Genomic DNA, 22,396 nt, shown 5'->3' with positions numbered 1-22,396 from the left:
GTGACTTTACAATACCTTACACTTACAGACACAGGGACTTGCTTGGCTAATAGAAAATTAATGTAAAATAAATCAGAAGCAGCCGAACAGTTAATGAGTCATTTATCAGAAACTAATAATTACTCATCCAGGACATTATTAATGGTAAGCAATAGCAAAGTATCAATATGCTTAAAAGGAGCTACTGAGCAAATAGCGGTTTTGATGGTTTACTTTACTTGATTGGACACAGACGCAGTAGTGAATGGTGACGTGATCCTAAAGTTAAAGGGAAAGCAACTACAGGGTAAGTAATCAGTAATTGATTAGAAGTTACTGATTTGTGTCACTCAGTGTTTGGATCAGAGTTTATCTGCACTCATTAAACAGTGAGCTATTAATTCCATTAGAGACGATTATGAACTGCCCAATGATTTGCTAAAATATGTTGGTAGCTTTTGTGTAAACAATCATGATCTATCAGATAGCCATGATTTTAACCTTGTTAAAGCCTCGTAAATTAGTCGGTACAGCCAAGGGGCAGGTCGTTACAACAAATGACTTATTCTCAGTAACTCTTTAATAAATTAGCTTAGCTTACTGTAAGGTTCACACGACTCTGTATTACTGGTTGAGTCAGCTCAGAAATATTAAGAAGCATGTGTATGTAACATCATGTAAACACTTCACGTTAAAATTCTACCTCTCCATTTGCCACATCTGGAAGCAAGTCACACGCCGTGACAAGAAAAATATAAGGAAATACTCTCACCAAATATATACCAATGTGCTATGGTATGTACAGTTGTGGTCAAAAGTTTACATACACTTGTAAAGAATATAATATAATGGCTCTACCGAGTGTCCCGTTATTTCTAAAACTCTGATTTTTCTCTGATAGAGTGATTGGAACAGATACTTCTTTGTCACAAAAAACATTCATGAAGTTTGGTTCTTTAATGACTTTATTATGGGTTAACAGAAAAAAGTGATCACATTTGCTGGGTCAAAAATATACATACAGCAACATGAATTAGCAATTTTGGTGACTTACAAAGTTGTCAGTGAACTGAGCTTCATAGCATGGCCTCTTAACTTCTTGTGAGTGATTATGAGTGACTACAGCTGCTGACTTCTCTTAGGCCAGTTAAATAGGGCTCATTGGATACAAACGCCCACAAACGCTACAATGGGAAAGTCAAAGGAGCTTAGCATGGATCTGAAAAAGCGAATTATTAACTTGAACAAGTCAGGAAAGTCACTTGGCGCCATTTCAAAGCAGCTGCATGTCCCAAGAGCAACAGTGCAAACAATTGTTTGTAAGTATAAAGTGCATGGCACTGTTTCGTCACTGCCAAGATCAGGAAGAAAACGCAAGCTATCACCTGCTGCTGAGAGAAAATTGGTCAGGAGGGTGAAGAGTCAACCAAGAATCACCAAAAAGCAGATCTGCCAAGAATTAGAAGCTGCTGGAACACAGGTGTTATTGTCCACAGTCATACGTGTTTTGCATCTCCATGGACTGAGAGGCTGCCGTGCAAGAAGGAAGCCCTTGCTCCAAAAGCGGCACCTTAAGGTTCGACTGAAGTTTGCTGCTGATCACATGGACAAAGATAAGACCTTCTGGAGGAAAGTTCTGTGGTCAGACGAAACAAAAATCGAGCTTTTTGGCCACAATGCCCAGCGATATGTTTGGAGGAGAAAAGGTGAGGCCTTTGACCCCAAGAACACCATGCCTACAATAAAGCATGTTGGTGGGAGTATTATGCTGTGGGGCTGTTTTGCTGCCAATGGAACTGGTGCTTTACAGAGAGTAAATGGGACAATGAAGAAGGAGGATTACCTTCACATTCTTCAACATAACCTAAAATCATCAGCATGAAGGTTGGGTCTTGGGCACAGTTGGGTGTTCCAACAGGACAATGATCCCAAACACACATCAAAAGTGGTAAAGGAATGGCTAAGTCAGGCTAGAATAAGGGTTTTAGAATGGCCTTCCCAAAGTCCTGACTTAAACCCCATTGAAAACGTGGACAATGCTGAAGAAACAAGTCCATGTCAGAAAGCCATCAAATTTAACTGAACTGCACTAATTCTGTCAAGAGGAGTGGTCAAAGATTCAACCAGAAGCTTGTGGATGGCTACCAAAAGCGCCTAATTGAAGTGAAAATGGCTAAGGGACATGTAACCAAATATTAGCACTGCTGTATGTATATTTTTGACCCAGCAGATGTGATCACTTTTTTCTGTTAACCCATAATAAAGTCATAAAAGAACCAAACTTCATGAATGTTTTTTGTGACAAAGAAGTATCTGTTCCAATCACTCTATCAGAGAAAAATTAGAGTTTTAGAAATAACGGGACACTCGGTAGAGCCATTATAGAGCCATTCTTTACAAGTGTATGTAAACTTTTGACCACAACTGTATATGTTATGCTTAAATATTTCCTTGCACAAATACGGTGAAACAGTAAACACAAATTTTCAAAGCAGAGATCAAAAAGGTTATCCTGACATGCACATCTGTGTCGGTACAAAATTTTCCAAAGGTCATTGACTCAAATGTCACCAGAGGAAAACATGGGCTGCTCCAAATTCATAATCTAGTAACTGCAAATGTATGTTTGTAGCAGTCTGTCTAGTCGAGGTGGACATATTTTTACTGGATAAGTGAAAGAAAATAAATAGTGATGCTGGATGCAAAAGTCAGAGATCGGCCTATAGCCATTAGGCATCCATCATCATATGAAGGTCACAACTGGCCACAGTGTCGTGACCTTTCATTTAGGAGTTGTGGAAATATTTTATGCTGGACTAAAGTGGTAGAAATCAGTGATAGCATGAATGAACTATAAAGGTAAAATAAATATAGCGATGTAAACACAATAGCCTGGTCATTTTTAATCACATGATAGAACAGTAAACATTTGTTCTACAACATTTATACTCAATGGGAGAAAAAAGCACAAGCACACGCTGTGGTCAGAAGTTTTCATACCTTGTTATCAGCGTGATGTCACCGTGATTTTGGGCTTTTAATAATTTCTTTGAATTTTTTTATTGAAGAATGACTGTACAGCAAACTTCTTTAATGGCTTTAAAAAGCAAGAATTTGGTTAATTTTCTCTAATGGCTCAGATATGTATATATACACCCCACTATTGTTTTCTTAAATGTCTTTTAGCAGATTTGCACTTCGACCACACATTTTGATATCCATCAACAAGATTCTGGCATGATTCTGGGTGGATACAGTATTTGACCACTTTTCTTGACAAAACAGACAAAGTTTATTTAAATTTCTTGTTATCTTATCACAAACCGGCCTTTTAAACATAGACCACAAGTTCTCAACAGGGTTGAGGTCAGGAAGGTCATTCCAGAAGCTTAAAGCGATATTGCACTTTTTCAATTTTTAAGTACTGATCAATCCAATGCGTGCTATCAGACAAATCCTATATGTACCAGTTGATCATGATCATGACTGAGAAGTTCATAAGTTGAGTCTTGTCAATTTAAAACACATTATAGAACCTTAAGCACTACTTATTAAAAGATTAACTTGTGAAGTAGCTGTTAAAGATGTATCCTGTGCAATCATCCCACCTTACAAAAGAACAAAGAATTAATTAAAAGCCCCAAATTACAGTGACATTCATCTCCATGATGAGTGTATGTAAACTTCTGACCACAACTGTGATCGTATTGCTCTGGTAACCTTTTTTCTGCTCCATTTTATTGCTAATAATTGTGCGACTTTGCTGGCAAAAGGGCTTGACCAGGTCGTTTTGCAGGTCTTACAATCAACCAAGCAACCACACAAAAACACACAGGAGGGTTCCCCCAACACAGGCAAGAGAAACCAAACAAGCGTAACGCTTCACTTAATTTGATGTTAAAAAAGGGAAATGAAACCATAAATTGTCTACATGAAAAAAACTTAAAGGACAGAAGTAAAATATATGAACGAAAAACATCGAGAATTGTACTGAAAGTGAACTGAAAACAAGAACTACAGTAGATTACAATGATATTGTGTAAATAGCACCTCCCGGTTAGTAATTACACAGTAATTAAGAATTACAGACGCAACCAACTTAGTGTCAAAGAGTAACGTGGGAGTAGCGACAAAAACACTATGTAGCACAATAAAACTGAGAGAAAACTGAATGACAGGCTAACAAAGCAGCAAAGGAAATCTCTTCCATAAAAGGACCGGCTACGGTTGTCACATTTTTTTCTAACAATATTAAGTCAACTCTCGTAAAGAGGATACCTTGAGAGCCCCAAACGCTCACACAATCTTGTGTGAGTGTTCTGGCTTGGCAGGGACTGTTCCGAAATTACACAGTGATTATCTCCAGCAGGAAACTTGCTTCAAACAGCAATGTCACCCACCAGCTTCTGTACCTTTAAGCTTCCTCTGAGGGCATATTAACAGAGCAGCAGGGGAGCAGGCGGAAAGCATTGGTCTGAAATGTATTTAAAAGTCTGCAATCTGGATGGGCAAACAAAGCAACAGCATTAAGCTGCAACCCACGCAACACACCTCGACCGGGGACTGAGCAGGAGCGCCACAGCAGCAGTGGTGGAGGAAGATCAGAGCTTGCGTGAGGTTTTTATTTCCTGTCGTGGCGCGTCAGTTAATTGAATTGGCCGCACTGTGCACACGAGGCCCTGATGTGAGGCTTTACGTCTCTTTAACCTCCTGGTTCTGAGTGGATTTTACCTATATGTGCTCTGTTTGTTGTCTAAATTCTGCTACAATTTATCGATAAGATGAAAGAATTACTTCATCTTATCACGTCGTAGCACATCCTACTAAACTTTCTCCATGGCTGTAAAAGCTCTGTGTACTTTAAAATAATGCACTTAAAGCACACATTGTGATACAATTTGCTGATGCAAAAACTAAATTCCCATGCTTTTCTTTGCCATACCAATAGTAACTGACGTCAGTGCCTTTCTATATAGCTCAAATATTCCTTTGTGTTTTCCACTCATTCGCCTTTGGCAAATGATCTGGAATTAATTTGTAAGGTAGGCTTATTGTTGCAGTCAGGCAGGGTTCGTGTCCACGGGGAGGAAGCCAGGGCAGCTCCCTGTGCTGGGCTTTAGACTCTTAGCTTGGTCAAGGTGACAGTGATCCATGTCTCTCTGGAGGGCCTCCATGTAGGATGTGTAGCACTATTATAACACTAAAAATACCAGTAGATTGAGAGATGGCAAGAGAGAAAGAATGGCGACAGGCGATGGAGTGGGGTAGACAGCTTTTGATGTAGCCTCAGCTTCGTGTTGTCAAGCCGTGAGGGATTTCACAGCTAGAAGTTAAGGGGTGATCATGTCTACAGGTTTCTGGTCCTAATGTGTCGTGAAAAATTCCAAAGTCTTCGTTTTATCTGACAAGACAGTTTGATTGAGAGATGTAGCACTGCAGCAGCCAGCGGATCGATTATACCCTCGTGTATTAGTTCACTGCAGAAATGTCATCTTAATGAAAGAAGAGACGAGAATGACAGTGAAAAATAACCTTCCTCCATTTGCGATTTGGTGCAGGCAGCAATGCAGTCATCCAAAACATTTTTTTAGTAGTTTTTTACTACAAAAGAACCAAATCTACAGCACTGTATAGAGTTTTCCCTCCATGAGCCACACTTTGATATGCCAGGAATAATATATAATCTATAAAATCTAACCAGCTCCAGACAGAAGTTAAACAGAAAAAGTTTGAAACTTATTTTTGGTTAAGTTACTTGTGCATTATTAATGCTCCATTACACTTTATAGACTTGGGGGGGAAAGGCTTAGGCTTTGAAATGATGCATACTTTTTTCTTTTTACATTTCAGCACACAGCCGTTACCACTGGGTCCTCTTTGAAAAGACCTCACAGATATGTAATTATTCTAAAAGTCTTCTACATAAGTGGTTTCCTGCTGGAGCAACTGTTGGCTACTCCTGGGGTAACCTCGTGTGCACTGGAGACAAACTGTCTTTGCAACATGCAAACTGGTTTTTGCATGTTGCACAACTTCTTAATTTCCTCAAATGCATGTTCACTGTACAGGAAGGAAGCAGTGAACTATACATTCATGTGCTGCATGAATAAATTTTCTTAATTTGGTGTTAAATGTGCCAGAATACAATGCCAATATACTGTAGCGGGCCATTAACCTGTCTCTGTTAAAGGTACACCTACAGCCATCAAACACTCCTTGGCTCTTGCTCTCAATGGGTGTACTTACCTCGCTCTCACAAATATAACATCTTTTAAGCAGGAGGTGTTGTCCTGTCCTCCAAACCATATCGCAGTGGCACCCTGTAGGGACCGCATTGCCATATAAAAGATAATGGAATATAAAATTGTTTTTATATCCTCTGAATGTGCAGAGGCCGCATGCTGAAGGCTTTCCCCGCTATTGTTTTAAGGCTCATGAATCTTCTAAATCGCTGCCAGTGATCACGATGAATGAAACAGGAGAACATTTACACATCGTCTCACCTCATAACCCCTCCACAGTCGACTGGACGGCCCATGCTGTGGTGCTTAAGGTGGCTGAATGGTGCAGCTCACTGCCTTTTGGATCACTATTGGATTTCCCCCAGTGGTGCTACAAAACAGCACATTTCATCTATCGGACCCTTTGAGCTGGTGGTCTGCAGTCAGTGCTTGTGTAGGGCTTCAGCACATTTCATGCTGAGTCTAAGCTCAGTATGCTGGTATATGATGGTTGTATATGATAGTCACATACAGGTTAGTGGTTCATATAGACACATTTTGACAGTCTTTACGGTCAACTTAGCTAACCGGCGGCTAGCTCCAACTCCAAAAAGTGTCTCAGCAAAAAGAGCAAATAAGCGAGAAGTGTATTGACTATTATTGCTTTGATATATTATTCTAAAACTTTATGATGTATTATTTTATTTTCCTTAATTGTTCCAGAGTTTAAGGCCTTCATCTTCCTTGTTTTGCATGATTAATGACCAGTAGCTGCACTGGTTTAGTAAAAAGTGTTTATATTAACATCAGAGCTAACATTATATGCAAAACCATGCTTTACACACACAATTGGCAGAGGAACCTGTCTCAGCATGTGTAAGTGTGGGATTTTAGGGCTCCCTCTGGGTTGTTGACCACAGTCCAGGCTGGACGACCTCCGGCCGACCCTGAGCCATTTGAAAATATGATTGTAATCCTTGTGAGGATTTGACCAGGGTGTCTATTACCACTGTAATCTGTCACACTGGCATCCAATATTCATTCCACGTCCAGGTTAAGCTCCTCTTTCTGTCTGCACCACCCATCACCATGGGAGACGGGGAGAGGGAGAGGAGGGATCCACTGAAGGTGTTGGCATGACTAGAGAGAGCGAGAGAAAGCGAGAGAGAGCGAGCGAAAGAGACTGAAATTGAGAGAGCAATGCTTCAATCAAGCCACTGGGTTGGGGTGAAGAAATCTATTGTGGAACACAAGGTCTCATTAATGCAGCAGGGATAGCTTTAACCCCCAACCCCCACATCCTACACACATGTACATACACACTTATACACACACCTGGCTGAGGAGAGAGAGGTACAAACATGGAAGAGAAATAGATTTATATATATATAAGGAAGGGATTATAGATTTCTGCAGCGGAGGTGGGAGGAATTCTACACTGTCAACAAAAAAAAAAAGATTTCCACAAATGGTACAAAGTTAGAGACATTTAACACAGAAATCACAGGAGCTTCTTGATTCATGTAAAACTGATGCCCCACTCTACTTGTTTTATTGTAGATTTATTGCCACATACAGAATGATGGTGCATCTTTTCCATTTCCGCATGATTTTTTGCAGAATATGCAGAAGAACAATGTTTAGATTCCTTGAAAAATGGCAGTACAACCACACCAATACTGTTTTTGACTATCCCGTTGCTATATAATATCCTGTTTTCTAATACAAACCACAGATGGATGGTTAATGTCCAGAAATGTTTCAAATCATTTTTGGTTCCTTTGATCAAATCTGCAGAGGCTGGAGGGCGGGTCAGTGAAATAAACAGGCGTTCTGAAGATGTGGTATTGATGTGTGCTTAGTGATAAACTGCAGCCACTCATCATCTGTCTTTGTCTCTGTTGTTTGTTACAAGAACCCGCAAGGAAGGATTGCTCGTGTGTTTTGGTTAGATAGATGTCTGCCATATCTGCCATCATCTATAACACTAAATTACACATGGATATTACACTGATATGATGCGTGAAGTCTGTGACACAGTATCCACACCAGAGCATGGTTTCAGAGTGGAGTGATTTCATCAGCAAGGTCACTGGAGGTGTACCGCCTAAACTGTAAGATATTCACTGATTAATAACACTGATATGCAGTGATCACCTGATGAAAAGTCCCCCCATCGATTTAATATGCTTTATTTTTCTGTACTACTTCTAATGAAGTAGTACAGGTCCTGCTCCAGTAAGTTCCTCTTAAAAGAGTAAGAAAAAAAAGATCAGGCCACATATTAAAATTGATTTATTTCTCTTATATTTAAACACTGATCCCACTCTGAAATGAGATTTCTTAGAACATGAAACAAAGAACAGGAAGCAAAAGAAAAAGGGAGCGAGTTAGAAAGACGAATCGATGGAGTGTGAATTCAATTTGCTATCTGGGTTCCACGTCCAAGACATCTGTCACACAAGCGGATTGGTTTGATTGGTGTGAGCCCATCTATCAAGATGGCTTGTCTGCAGTTAGTAAATTTATATTCCCTCAGGTCCCATCCTCCATCAGTGGTTACTGTGTGGCCAGGCCAAGGCTGTCAGCCAGCATGGTCATATCTTATTTTAAACCTCAGTAACTTATCTGCTCTTCTCTTCTTTTGTGTATGAATTCGCCCGTCTGCTCATCATGCATCCGCTGAAGCCTCCGTATCCAACTGTTTGGGTCAAAGATCCCTTTGAAATAAGGTTAATGCGACCCTTTGTTGTACAGGTGATGAGAAAATGCTAACAGGAGATCATAACAGCATGCTGTTTTTTCCACTATAGTACAGCATAGATACACATGGAGAATTTGCATAAAAGTAAGAATATATTTATTTTTTCTAGGATAATTGGTTTTGTTAAGTTTAATAGGACGTTTTAACTGCAGCTGCTTAAATTCCTGATGATTGTTCACTAAATCGTAGCAGTTACCGAGTCACAATAAAAGATCCAGGATCTGTAATTTGAAGCCAAAATGGTGTCTTGTGTTACTTCTGTGAGTACAACAGGCAAATTGCTTAAACATATCTAAAAGCCTTTAGCCTGTAAACAAATAGGCAAACACTTCCCTGTGACCTAAACGCTACAAATAACGCTGGTCTGTTGAGTGCAGCTGAATGAGATGAGTCTAATTCATTACCCACTGTGTTGCAGCACTGCTGATTTTTATTCCTCTAGCCGGTTGGTTAAATTAGCCTGAACAGTTTGACTATAATGGGGACAACACCAAAGGAATTTAGAGCAGCTTCCTGATATTATCCACCCACAACCACATACTTGGTGGTATATGAACACCCACCTGCAAACACAAACACACTCACATGCACACCACTGCTCTCTCACACTATATCACTGCATCACAGTGCTAATAATCCAGTGTGTTTTGGGTGGGTTGACTGCATCTCTATTAGTGCCAATTTGGCATGACCTTTCCGCTCTTGCTATCTCAGCGCTGGCTTTGTAATCTCCGCTGGCTGCCCCCCATCTTGGCCACTTATCATCACACTGGGATTAATAGAAACATCTTTTGTAATTACAAAAATGCTGCTGTTGTCGTGCCGGGTCCTGTCAGATGGTTAAACGCGTGCCAAACCATTAATTCACTAGTAAAGGCCTTAGCACTACCCCACAGTAAAACACAGAAATCTAGTATTGATCTTCATAAAGGCGTATACTCAGCATTTTATCTCCTTGCTCTTCTCTGGCAGACCAGTGTGGTTATTGATCTTCATAAAGGCAGTATTTTGTCGTTAGGCGAGAAGCGGAGGAGACAGTAATGAAAGGTTTTTAACCTGCGTGTTCAGGGGATCGCAGGACCACTGGTCAGGGCTGCAAGGTGCTACATGCAGCAGATTTTCAGCTGCACGGCCACAGGGATCGATAGGGATACATCTTTGTCTGATTACTGTGATGTACCGGCACTTTGTGTGAGTAGCCTGGGTGTGTGTGTGTTTGGATGTTACAGTAATAGCTGATCATTGGATCAGCATTATTTAGACTTAAAGGAATAAACAGGGTTGACCTCAGAGATGATATAGTTGCTCCCACAGAGACATCCTAAGACTGTTTACTTCAGCCACTGGCCTAAGCAAGTAAGTCACAGATGTGACCCCAAAACAAGTGCCTTTCAACTTTGTATAGCATGGCATACTATAAGCTGATGGGCATTCATGAGAAATTTGCTTCTTCAGACGTATTAAAGCCAAATCCTGCTCTAGCCATTTTGGTACACTAGGGAAGATCAACTGGCAGCTTTGGGGCTGAAAAACACCCCCAAAAACCTCAAACTCCAATGTAAAAGTGCCAAAGCCAGAGTTCATTACTGAGCAGATGCCAGAAATGGACAAATTCACAGCCAACCAGCATTTTTGGTCTCTATAGCTGTTTGATCTCCACTAACACTCAAATATAACCATTGTTACTGGGTGGTCGCAATGAGCCACACAATTCATCTAAGTTGACTTGAGTCACTGATTAGTCATGATGGCTTGCTTCATACTTAATTTTGCTAACAGACCATCCAAGAAGTCTATGCTCAGGTCTTTTCTAGTGTCCAGACCACCATAGTGTCTGGAGATCCACCGTGCTGAACACTTCACCCTCATATCTACATAGATTCAATTCAAATTAATTCATTATTATTTATGTGAGCACTTGGAAAAAAGGAGAAAGGATTGGCTATAAGGTAATGTCAATGTGAAAGGTTTAAAAAGTGACGTAGCGTGGATGAGATTCAGTACAAAATCCTGCTGATAATATGTCTTTACTTGACTGATGTGTTGAATTCGGTTCAGAATGACATTCACGTCTGATGGAGTCTATTTACTACAATGAGCTAATTACAAAACTAAATTCTGCAGGAAAGCAAGTAGATAATGACTCAGTGTAAGAATGCATAGTATGATGTCAACAGCAGCATTCATTATAACTAAAAACATAATTTAATAGGAAATAGCATAAATAGTTTAGTTGCTATGTTAGAAACAGCGGGAAAATCTACAACAATAAATCCAAATTTTCTTCCTTCTTGAATCTTATATGAGCTCAGTTTTAGGTCTCTCTCAATAAATACACATTCCCAACAAGCCATAGAAACACAACTATTCTGCATGCCAAGTATGTTTTTAGAGACTTCCCCCACCCCCTAATCATGCATAACTGTCACATGTGACTTATTACACATCTGTCTGTGGCTGCACGGTGCACCAGATGCTGCAGTTAATGCCACACCTAACCTTCCGCCATTAAGTCGGTATAATAAAACCCAAGTGGAATTTTCCACTGCCAGCCTGCCTTCCTCTGTCACCGCTGTCCAGTACTGGGAGAAGCCTGTAGGGGATAGCCCAGACAGGATATTAATGGGTCCCTCCAAAAGTCAGAAGGCCTGACAGAGCCCTGTTTCATTGTCACCTTGCCTTGGAGGACGAGGAAAAACTTGCAAAGCTTATTAGGTGAATAGAGCTGTTTCTCACTCTAACTTACTCGATCTCTGCCTCGCCGCTTCATTAGACTGTCTTACATCAGAGACCCGCTCCTGTCCCTGTTTCCTCACCACATCGCCACACTCACTTCCACACGCACTCACACACACAGGGTGACATCTCCCACCTAATCAAGTAGTGGATTATCTTGTCCTGATAAATTGGAGCTTGTAACACTTGAAAGGTCCTCTTGGAAGAGTGCCTCCTCCCCCTGACAGCTAGATCGAGCCCCCAGGGAGCAAGGAGAGAGAACATTGCCTGGTAATGATTTGTGGTAAATCGGACAAATGTTTTTGGAGAGACCTCTTTCAAGCAAGGAGCTTGATGAATTTAAAGAATGTGAAGAAACTCTGGAAACCTCAAGAGAAATTTCTGATGTGAAAATTATATGTTATGTGTGCATAATTTTTTTTTTTTGAATGAAGTTGATAAAAGTGATTCAACTGCCCACAAGATTTTAATGAATCTTTTAAAGAAAATGAAAAATAAAGTCAGACAAATATGAAGGCCAAAGGAAACTGAAAAGAAAGTCACTTTTTAGGAGATATTTCTTTTATCATATAATTTTGTTATCTTTACATAAACTCTTATATGTTAAAAACAGAACAAGATCATTTTCCCCACATATCACTACAGACTGAAGAATAATTTTTCATGGCCCAGCTTATCATTAGCTTATCCAGGCATGGCTGCCATATATAAGCAGGGGTTAAAGTGGCATTTGCCAGGGAGAATCCTAAGATCTGCTATAGCCATGTGGTGGTGCAGCACAGGGAAAAGAATCACATAGGGAATAAAAATGCAAATTTGCATAGTGAACTCCAAGTAGATTTGTTTTCTTTGCATACAGGATGTGATCAGCTGACCTTGGATGCTGCTGCTCTAAAGTCTCCTGCTTCTTGTAGATTTAATTGAATTAACTGACATATATAAGCAGCCCAATCAGATCAAACTTAAATGTCTGCTGCTTTCAATATAACATAACATTGACCATGAACACCACAGCCTGCTCTGCACCACTCCAACCCAGCATTGTAAACCTTACACAGTACTGCAAACGAATTAATTTAGCCTCCATCAAGGAGTACTCAAGGACCCTTCAATTTATCTTTCAAGTTTTTTCAGAATGTAAAAAAATATAACTTCTGCAAAACATCATAGACGCTGTCTGACTTATCAAATGTCACTGTGCTGTTTTTATCTTTGAAAATAATCTCTTCTTCCTCTCCTGTCCTCTCTTACTGACGTCTTTCTCCATCTCTTAGACTGAACTGATCACACATTGTTATTTTGTTTTCTCCCTGGGAAATACAGTGTTTGCAGACACACTGTGGTCCAGACTGCACAGAAACATTTGGTGTTTAGAAGTATTTGTTGAGTTGTTTGAAAAATTTATAGTTACCTGCCAATTTAAATGTTTCTCAGATATGCTTGCTGATCTAGTGTTAGCCAAAGCCCTCAGCTAAAGGACAAAGTTCCACAAGTACAACTTTATTGACATGAAATCATGAAATCATAGTGACAAAAAAAACAAAAACAAAAGAAAAGCATGGGTTGTCATACTTAGTACTATGCAAGTATCTCCATGACATCAACTGGAAACAATGCCAGACAGCAGCACTCAAAAAATGAACTCTCTTTACAGTACTATGTATTAAGCTAGGTTAGCTAGCTTAATGAAATTTTGTTACCAATTAATCAAAGGTGCTGTTCTGGATAATTCTGGTCCACATTAACCAACCCAGTATCACAACATACTGTGTACAGATGTGTATAGACACGCCAGTCCACCGTGTTCATGTCACTTGTCCATTTGGCTATTCAAAATTTGAAATGTACACCCATGCAGAAGTTGCATTACCGGCAGAAGGAGATAATATATTTAAAGCCAAGAAGCTGAAGTGCAGAAAATGTATGAAATACATTGCAGGGTCCTTAATTGCTGGAAACGATTAAGCTAGGCAGGCTAGGCATATATATATATATATATATATATATATATATATATATATATATATATATATATATATATATATATATATATACTAGGGGTGCAACGATACACAAAATTCACGGTTCGGTTCGATACTTTGGTGTCACGGTTCGATATTTTTTCGATACAAAAAAATGTTCATGCCTTTTTAATTTGTCATTTATTAAAATTATAAATATATATTTTAACTCAAAAGTACAGTTTTTAAATTTAACCCTAACCCTTGTGCGTGTTTTTTATTTTGACAGCGAATGCGCACCTGCGGACCACTTATGTGCAGCCCTGGTTATTTAGCTCGTCATATTGCAGCCACAGAAATTCTTTTGTCCATGAAACCATAAAGCTGCACTTTCTTTTTGCCTTATAGTCTGATTTGTCATAACTTCTCCGTTTTGTGGTAAGCTTTTCTTTGGCTGTCACTTCTTCACCCTGACCCGTCTTATTTGGCTCAGCAGAACAAAAATATATATCTGTCTGTGAAGGTTCTCAGTCATCCAGGTCATCGTAGTCAAATATATATCCTGCTGCTTTTACACACGCACTCACATAACGCTCAGCGATTCTCTGCATCCTCTTACATGTTTAAGCTTGCTGCGGGAGATTTCACTTGTCATGTTTGCATAGTAAGCTAACGATTGATAAGACGATGTCAGAGGAATTGGTGCGCAAATTATCATCACTCACCAATCAGTGCTGTCGCTCTCTATACACAGTTCGCGCGATTGCAAAGTGAAAGCAAAAAACAAGCGCAAATTCAAACGCGATTTCAATATGCCACATATTGACAGTGGCTCACCGATGCCAATTACATAATTACCCAGCTACATTTCCGAAAGAATGCAAAAGCATTGACATATGTTTTTCCTTCCTACAATAGCCCGAAGGGCAGGGCAGAGATAGATTTTGGTAGCCTGACTGGAAAAATCGCTATCCCCAGGACGTCGGGCTAGCGATATTGCGAGCCCTGTATCTGATTGAGGAATCACTCATCTTTGGAAAAGAGAGTTTATTACAGAGAAATGTCTCTTTCCAAAATAAAAGCTATACTATATGCTTCTTCTGGGCTATATTCTCAGCAGCATATTAAACATATCAGGTCCCCATAAGGAGAATCATGTGCTAACGGCTGTCTAAATGACTCGGGTAAAGTTTGTAGCATGCTTGTCGTTTTTGATCGTGGCTCAAGAGTTGGGAGTTCGCCTTGTAATCGGAAGGTTGCTGGTTCGAGCCCCGGCTTGGACAGTCTCGGTCGTTGTGTCCTTGGGCAAGACACTTCACCCGTTGCCTACTGGTGGTGGTCAGAGGGCCCGGTGGCGCCAGTGTTCGGCAGCCTCGCCTCTGTCAGTGCGCCCCAGGGTGGCTGTGGCTACAATGTAGCTTGCCATCATCAGTGTGTGATTGTGTGTGTGAATGGGTGGATGACTGGATATGTAAAGCGCTTTGGGGTCCTTAGGGACTAGTAAGGCGCTATATAAATACAGGCCATTTACCATTTTTACCATTTGTCTGCTTCCACTTGTCTTTGCACTAGGATGATGTCGGCGTAAATGTGCAGTCATATTCGTTGTGTTCCCACTAGTGCTTTCAGGTTAATCTCGTTGAAATGACCTTAGCGCCACAACACGGCAAATCTCCATTAACGAGCTACCCCTGATCGCCCCGTGCATGGGGCTAGACGGCCAACACGTTAACGATCTAACTGCGCTAACACACTAGTTCCCACCCATGTAATTGAGCATTGCGTGGCACATCCAACATACTGTTTTACTTTTGTCCATGACGCGCTTACCTTCAGGGTCATACGTCACATGAAAACCAAAATAGTTCCAAACGCCACATCTGAATGAGGGTGGGGGAGGTTCAATTTGCCATGTTGCAAGGAGAGCTTAACTTCTGTCTCGCTAGCTTGCCCTGCGCTCTTCCTTCTGACTATGCTGTCTGTGTTGAGCGCTCAGTGGATCTGCGCTCGACAGTGCAGCCTAGGCGGAGTAGTCGAACGCAGATTCACTGAGCGCTCAACACAGACAGCATCGTCAGAAGGAAAGTTGATAAAATAAATTACAAATTTTGTATTGTTCGATACATATGCGTACCGAACCGAAAGCACTGTATCGAACGGTTCAATATCGATACGAATATCGTTGCACCCCTAATATATACATATATATACATGTAATGTCTGTTTAAATGCTTTCCTTTGATTATTTTCGTGTTGGCTTGAATTAAAATATTTCCCTCTGCTGTTACTGCACCTTACTGCAACTTCTGCAAGCGGGACATTTCACGTTTTGTAGAGGCATAGCGTGATGGACACGGTGGACCAGCGTGCCTGTTATACACTTTGCATGATATCGGGTTGCTTTAACCCCTGATAAGCATGCTTCAGGGACTTAAATCCTTATTTGAGGAAAATAGTCTAGAATCCTTGCTATAGTTTTTGTTTTTGCCCATAATGTCATTAAAGGGATGTGTTTTTTTAATGTTTAAATATTTGTGTGGGAACAATGGCCATAGTAAGGGTTCAGTGAGAAAAATAGTAGTTACTTGATGCACCTAATTATTTACACAAGCTTCACAATTTGGTTTGCCAAGTGATCAAATTTTAGTGGCCACCTCTTTGTTCCACCTGGCAATAGGTTGTTGGCAGACTCTTAAATGATAAATGTGCAACACAAATCAGTGTGTCTTTGACTGCTTCTAATTGTATGCCCACTACTGAGACAACCTCACTCTTTTCCTGCTTGCCTTTCATGAATAGCTCATGTCTTCAAAAATCGCCAAATATCTTGGTGTTGCATGACATTTACAATTCAACTATTATATAAAGTTTTCTGAATAATCAACTCTGACAATGGCCTGATTTGTTCTTGTTAGTTGTTGTTGTGAGCAACATTTTTATTGCTTTCTCTTCTGCTCTTTGTTTCCTCTGTTCCCCTTATGTAGGAAAACCCTTACATGTGTAACAATGAATGTGACGCCACCACTGAAGAGCTCGCCCACCCCCCAGGGCTGATGTTCGACACTGAGGGCCGCAACCCCACAACCTTCTGGCAGTCCACCTCCTGGAAGAAGTACCCAAAACCCCTACTGGTCAACATCACTCTATCTTGGAACAAAACCATTGAGCTGACTGAAGACATTGTCCTCACCTTTGAGTCAGGCCGACCCGAACAGATGGTCCTAGAAAAATCACTAGATTATGGAAAAACCTGGCAGCCCTACCAGTTCTACGCCACTGATTGCTTGGACGCCTTCACCATGGAGCCCAAGACAGTACAAGACCTAACTCAGCATACCCTGCTGGACATTATCTGCACCGAGGACTACTCACGAGGGTACGTGTGGAAGAACGACAAAACTGTACGCTTTGAGATCAAGGACCGATTTGCACTGTTTGCTGGACCCCGGCTCCACAACATGGCCTCACTTTACGGCCAGCTAGACACGACCAAGAAGCTGAGGGACTTCTTTACCATTACTGATCTGAGAATCCGCCTGCTCCGGCCTGCCACAGGAGCAACGATGGTGGACGAGAACAACCTGTCCAGATACTTCTATGCCATTTCTGACATCAAAGTTCAGGGCAGGTAAGACATAAAATAATCTGTACAAATACTGTTTGATGGACTCAAGGCTGGATTACCAAAAACGAAAAGGGGGTTCCAACCCATGAGCCTCAGACTGCAAGGGACTTTAAAAAAGCTAGGTCCAGTGTTTGTCTTAACTTTGATAAGTGAGTCAGTTCAAATTTTCATATAAATTGGCAGTGAATCAGTTATCGGCCAGCAGGGGCGTAACAAAAAAGGTGCCCATATAGGTTAATCTAACAATGAGTTGACTCATTCATTGTAAGGATCCTTTTAGAATCGACTGTTTCATTTTTTTTCTATATTTTCTATATTCATTATTACAACTACAGTGCAGCTGCCAAGAAGTGAAGAAAATGTGTTGACTGTTGTCCATTCTTTCCAATTAGGCAGTGGATCTATAATGTTGTGCAGAGTTCACCAGTTGTCAGCATGTCTTAATTAACCAAGCAGCTTACAGTTTGCTGAAGCACTCTACTTTAGACAAGAATTCACTCAGCTGTCTTTTAGCCCACGGAGCACATCAGATGTAACATTTCAGCCATCAGGTCACTGTACGCTGTAATTAGTGTTTGATTTACAAAGTCTCTGGAGGGTCATATAACATCAAAACAAGACTCCGCTGTAGTGTTAGCGCAAAGGTTAACGAAAGCTTCCCCCGCTTCGTGACGCTATACTACAAGAGTCAGTGAGGCGTCGACTTAAGTGGATCTGTTTTACACCGTGTAGTTTTTCAATTTAACAGACGTGAATGCGGTAGTGTGGGTGGAGGAATGAAGATTTAATTACTCATGTTTTGCTCTTCACATGTGAGAGACTCAGCTGTACAGAAGCACAGTGTGCAGAACGTCACAACAATTCGAGGAAATATGTGGAAGTGTTGAAGTCGGGCTGGCACACAGCAGTGCGTGTGTTGCAGCTTTTCTCAGCCTCAAGACAGACTTGGAAAGAGGACTAGAAATATAAACATCAGCAGTGTCCTGTTCAGTCTCATCAAATAATTGTTTGAGCCAGTGTAGTTGTTGGGGAAAAGTAAATCAAAAGTTCTGAATATGAGCATCAACACTTGATAGGAATTTAGAAATGGCGTCATTCTCATCATACTCATGGCATTGCATGTTTGTGTGGCTCTGATAGTATTCACGTTATATTGCCAAATGCCTTATGATTCTCTAATTTGTTGATTTGCTTAATATGCTATTGAAATTGCCTACAAATATACTATGGATCGCTCTAATGCACAGTAAATGGGCAGGTACCCTTCAGCACAAAGGCTATGATAATGAATGCTTCTCTCAGAAATTGAATTTTTGACTTTTCTCGTGATTGAGAAGGTCATTCAGCAAAAATAACTGGAGGGAATTTACTAACACAAAAGAGTTGGACGTGGCATCCATTTAACACACGGTGAAATGAAGAGGGCTGTCATAAGAGCAGATTATTTATTCTATCTGACTAATCATGACCGAACTCATACATCGCTATGGGGCTGTATATTTGAGCAATGGCATTGCGGCACCGTTGGGCCGTGGTCGTTTACCAGCCTGCTGCTTTTAGAGTGACGCTCGACTAAGAAATATTCCCCACTGTTTACCAAAGGTAACACACAGTTCAGCCATAATGAGATACACTCTACACAGAGAGGCTTCACTCTGCTCGCCCCCCCCCCCCCCATGGCGAATCACTGCTTAGCTCCTTTCTCCATGCGCCGTATACTAGACATAAGCTCCTTAACCCCCAGAATACAGTTCTGTGAGACGCGCCAGGAAAGTTTTCGCTGGGGCAGTGAGGTTGAATCTGGCATATTTTACTGTGCTGGACTCATCTACCATCCGCCTGGATCAGAAGCAGGAGTGGGTGTGGAGGAAAATACAGTAGGAGAGTTTGCAGATTTTCTGCCCTTGCCACAACAGTGCGAGAAACAAAGGAAGGAACCTAAGCTCTTTGCCAAAGTAGGTCAACCTAAAAATGAGAGAAGAAGCGCAGTTTTGCAGAAGCAGTCCTCTTTGCATCTTTAACATATAGCTAAAGTTGGTACAGGGAAGCCAGGAGTGTCATGCATGACCATTCTATTATAGCTGATTACAAGAAAGAAACAGACCAAAGGCACAAGGGACCGAAAAATCAATGCTGAGAATTTCAAATCAAACCAAGCATGAAGCTGCGAGATGGATGTGAACAATGCATTTTGGCTGGTGACTTAAATGAATTTGACACCCTCACTGTTTCATTGTATCAGCTAAGCTAAATGGATGTATGCAGAGAGACACTGTGGTGGGTTAGGGGGAATTTTCTAATTATCTACTGTATGACTTTGGAGTAATTGCTCAAACACCCTGCCCCCCTCCTTTTTTTACAAGCTTTACAGTAACTACAGCTGTAGCCAGAGAGACAGTTTCACCAACTGTCTCCCTCTCTTCACTCGATCTCCCCTTCCTTTTCCTTCCTCCTGCTTCTGATCAATATAGTGTAATTAAAGCTGGAGAAGATTCAGGCTACTAAAAGATCTCTTTCTGGCTATCGGTTTTTCTGTTTCAGGCCTGTATACATCAAACAGTTTTATATATATTTGTGTGTGTTTGTGTGTGTGTGCCAATCACATACCCACAAAAGCACTTCCCACTATCAAATCAAGAAAAATACAGCTAATAGGAAGAACTGTAGGTGGGATTTCTGGCACTTCTCTTTTTAATCACCGTCACGGTTTTTAATTGCCAAAATCTACCAGGACAATCCTTTTAGGCCAGAGATTTAAATAACCTCCCAATCTGGCAACAGATTGTTACAAACCTTTTTCCCACTGTCAGTGCATAAAATATCATTTAAGAACCATCATGAACTACTTTTCCAGCCTGTTTCCAACCTGCTTGTGTTAAGCAAATGATTTGATAAGTGAAGAGAAAGTTTGTTTTAACAATTTATCCCTCTGCCTGGAAGTTGTGATTCAATTTCCAGAGCATACAGGGCTCTAGAGTGCGACCAATTTGGTCGCAAATGCGACCAAATTTTTCAGTGGTGCGACTAAAAATAAATATTTGGTCACACAGGTGCGACCAACTGTTCCGGTAACAAAAAAAAAATCTCTGTAACTCTCCGTGTGGTCAACAACAGACACACATTATGCCCCTATCGTGGACTAAACCAATCAGAGATAGTCAGGGGCGGGACCTCTCTGATTGGCCGTGGTCCAGTTGAAAGTGCAGGTGGAAGAGAGAGGTGAGTAGCTTGAATAAAGCGATATCAATTCATTAACGGATTCCACACAAAGACCTAAACACGGAGCGGACCCAACACATCAGAATCAGCTTCGTCTTTCTCGGCTTTCTCACCCGACGGCCTGAACACGGACACGCTGTCGGAGCTTAGCGATTCTTCGGGTCCGCGCTGTGTTTACGTCTTTTTGCGCTGATTCTGAGCTGCAGGTTTTGCCTCTCTCCAACCAAAATTCACCGAGCCTGCAGCAAAAGAAGCAGCAAACTGCGCTTCACATTTGATCAATGTCGTCATGAATTCCCTCTGACTTTTGCTGTTTTGCTTCCACCACGATAAAAATCACACTTCCTGCACAGCTCTCTCTCTCTCTCTCTCTGTACTTCAGGAACAGTTTCCCGTCTCAAATCTGTTTTCTGCATTATTCATTCGCTTATTACCCACCAGTCTAGCGTTGTTTACAGCGCTTTTTCTTTTTTCACTTAAATGACCTCGGACAAGAAAGCCTAATTTCTGCTGTTCAATACTGAAGAAATTTAAATTTCTTAAAATTATGCAAAATTGCAGAATATTTTTAAGGTTATCTGCTATAAAAAGCCAGACCAGGAAAATCTCCTTCATGTTTTCCTGTGTTTTATTCTCAGTTACTTTCACACAAAGGCATCTGCTGTGATTTTCACAATTCTGATGAAGTCTCATGTGTATCAGTACTGATAAATGATCAGAATTATAATATTTCTGACTGTCTGAGGCTAAATTGAATCAAATCAGGACTTTGAGAACCGGAATTGAATGGATTATAGAAATCAGTGATGATACTCAGCCCTAGTGAGCAGCCTAGGCCTGAGAGAAGTGGATGTACTGTAGCTGTGGGTAATAAGAAAAGATGAAAAGAACTATTGATAACTTTTTTGTTAAGTTAAGGCCTGATCTGTCTGAAATTCATAGCCAGTGCTCTGACACGGTGCCATCAATATTTGAATGCTGAAAAAGCACAGTGTATCCAGAAAACACATTATATGCTGCAGTAAATGCACTGCCCAAGTGTCCCCTCTCCCCACGGCCTTTCAGCAGCAGACAGCAGCAAACAGGTCGTCAGAGGAGGCCAAGATGATGATTACGTTTTTAACATTTTCTACAATATTGACAAAGCACTTTAAGCACAAGTTTGTTAGTTAATAATTTAGAAATTAATATTGTCTGTATGGACTTCCCCCCCCCAAAGAAAGTGCACATGTAAAACTGCGGTGTTAAGCGATGCGGTTGAAAAATTTGAGTGCGCCTAACTTTTGTGCCGGTATGCCTAAATTTTTAAAGTTAGGCGTACCGGTGCGCCCATGTCAAAAAGTTAGTCTAGAGCCCTGGCATATATGTGCAGAAATGGAAATATCATGGATCATTGGATTTTTTACATTTTTAATATATTTGTTTTTACTTTTTAAACCATTTAACATATGACCCTAAACTATGAATTACCTAAAAATCATTTTCATTGTACACTTATTGATGAATATGTTCAGTTAAAATAAGGACAAAAGGATTTTTTAACAGTAGAACCTTGAATTTTTAAACATATTAGTTTAGTTTTCTTTACAAATCATTCATTATTCAGAATTAATTAAGGAAAAAAAAACGCGGGGTCAATATTATTAGCTTACTGAAAATCTGATATTTTTCAGTGACCCATAGCACAAACCACTCCTGTGCAATGACCTGCTTTAACTTGTTCAAAGCTTGTAAAATCGCACCAAAAGTGAGGTTTATCTTCTAATTTACACACTATAAATAAATTGGCTTAGGCTTTGAGTTGTCACTTAAGAAGGGATCAAGCTAAAAACTAAAGAAATCAGTTTTGATGCTCATAAAGCAGGACATGGATATATAAATTTATTACAGC

The 22,396-nt window shown here is 40.6% G+C and overlaps 1 protein-coding gene across 7 annotated transcripts in view; it reads left to right on the top strand.

The window, feature by feature from the left end:
• The window catches only part of ntng1a (netrin g1a), a 120,115-nt gene that overhangs the window by 41,267 nt on the left and 56,452 nt on the right, over positions 1-22,396 (top strand). For all 7 annotated transcript variants that reach the window (XM_026179210.1, XM_026179211.1, XM_026179213.1 and 4 more), the window contains exon 3: positions 16,646-17,289. In XM_026179210.1, the coding sequence (XP_026034995.1) occupies positions 16,646-17,289 (644 nt within the window). The remainder of the gene's footprint in view (positions 1-16,645; positions 17,290-22,396) is intronic.

The sequence above is a fragment of the Astatotilapia calliptera genome, chromosome 9, assembly GCF_900246225.1.
Source record: "Astatotilapia calliptera chromosome 9, fAstCal1.2, whole genome shotgun sequence".
Taxonomy (NCBI): Eukaryota; Metazoa; Chordata; class Actinopteri; order Cichliformes; family Cichlidae; genus Astatotilapia; species Astatotilapia calliptera.
This window is presented reverse-complemented; position numbering and strand designations above follow the sequence as displayed.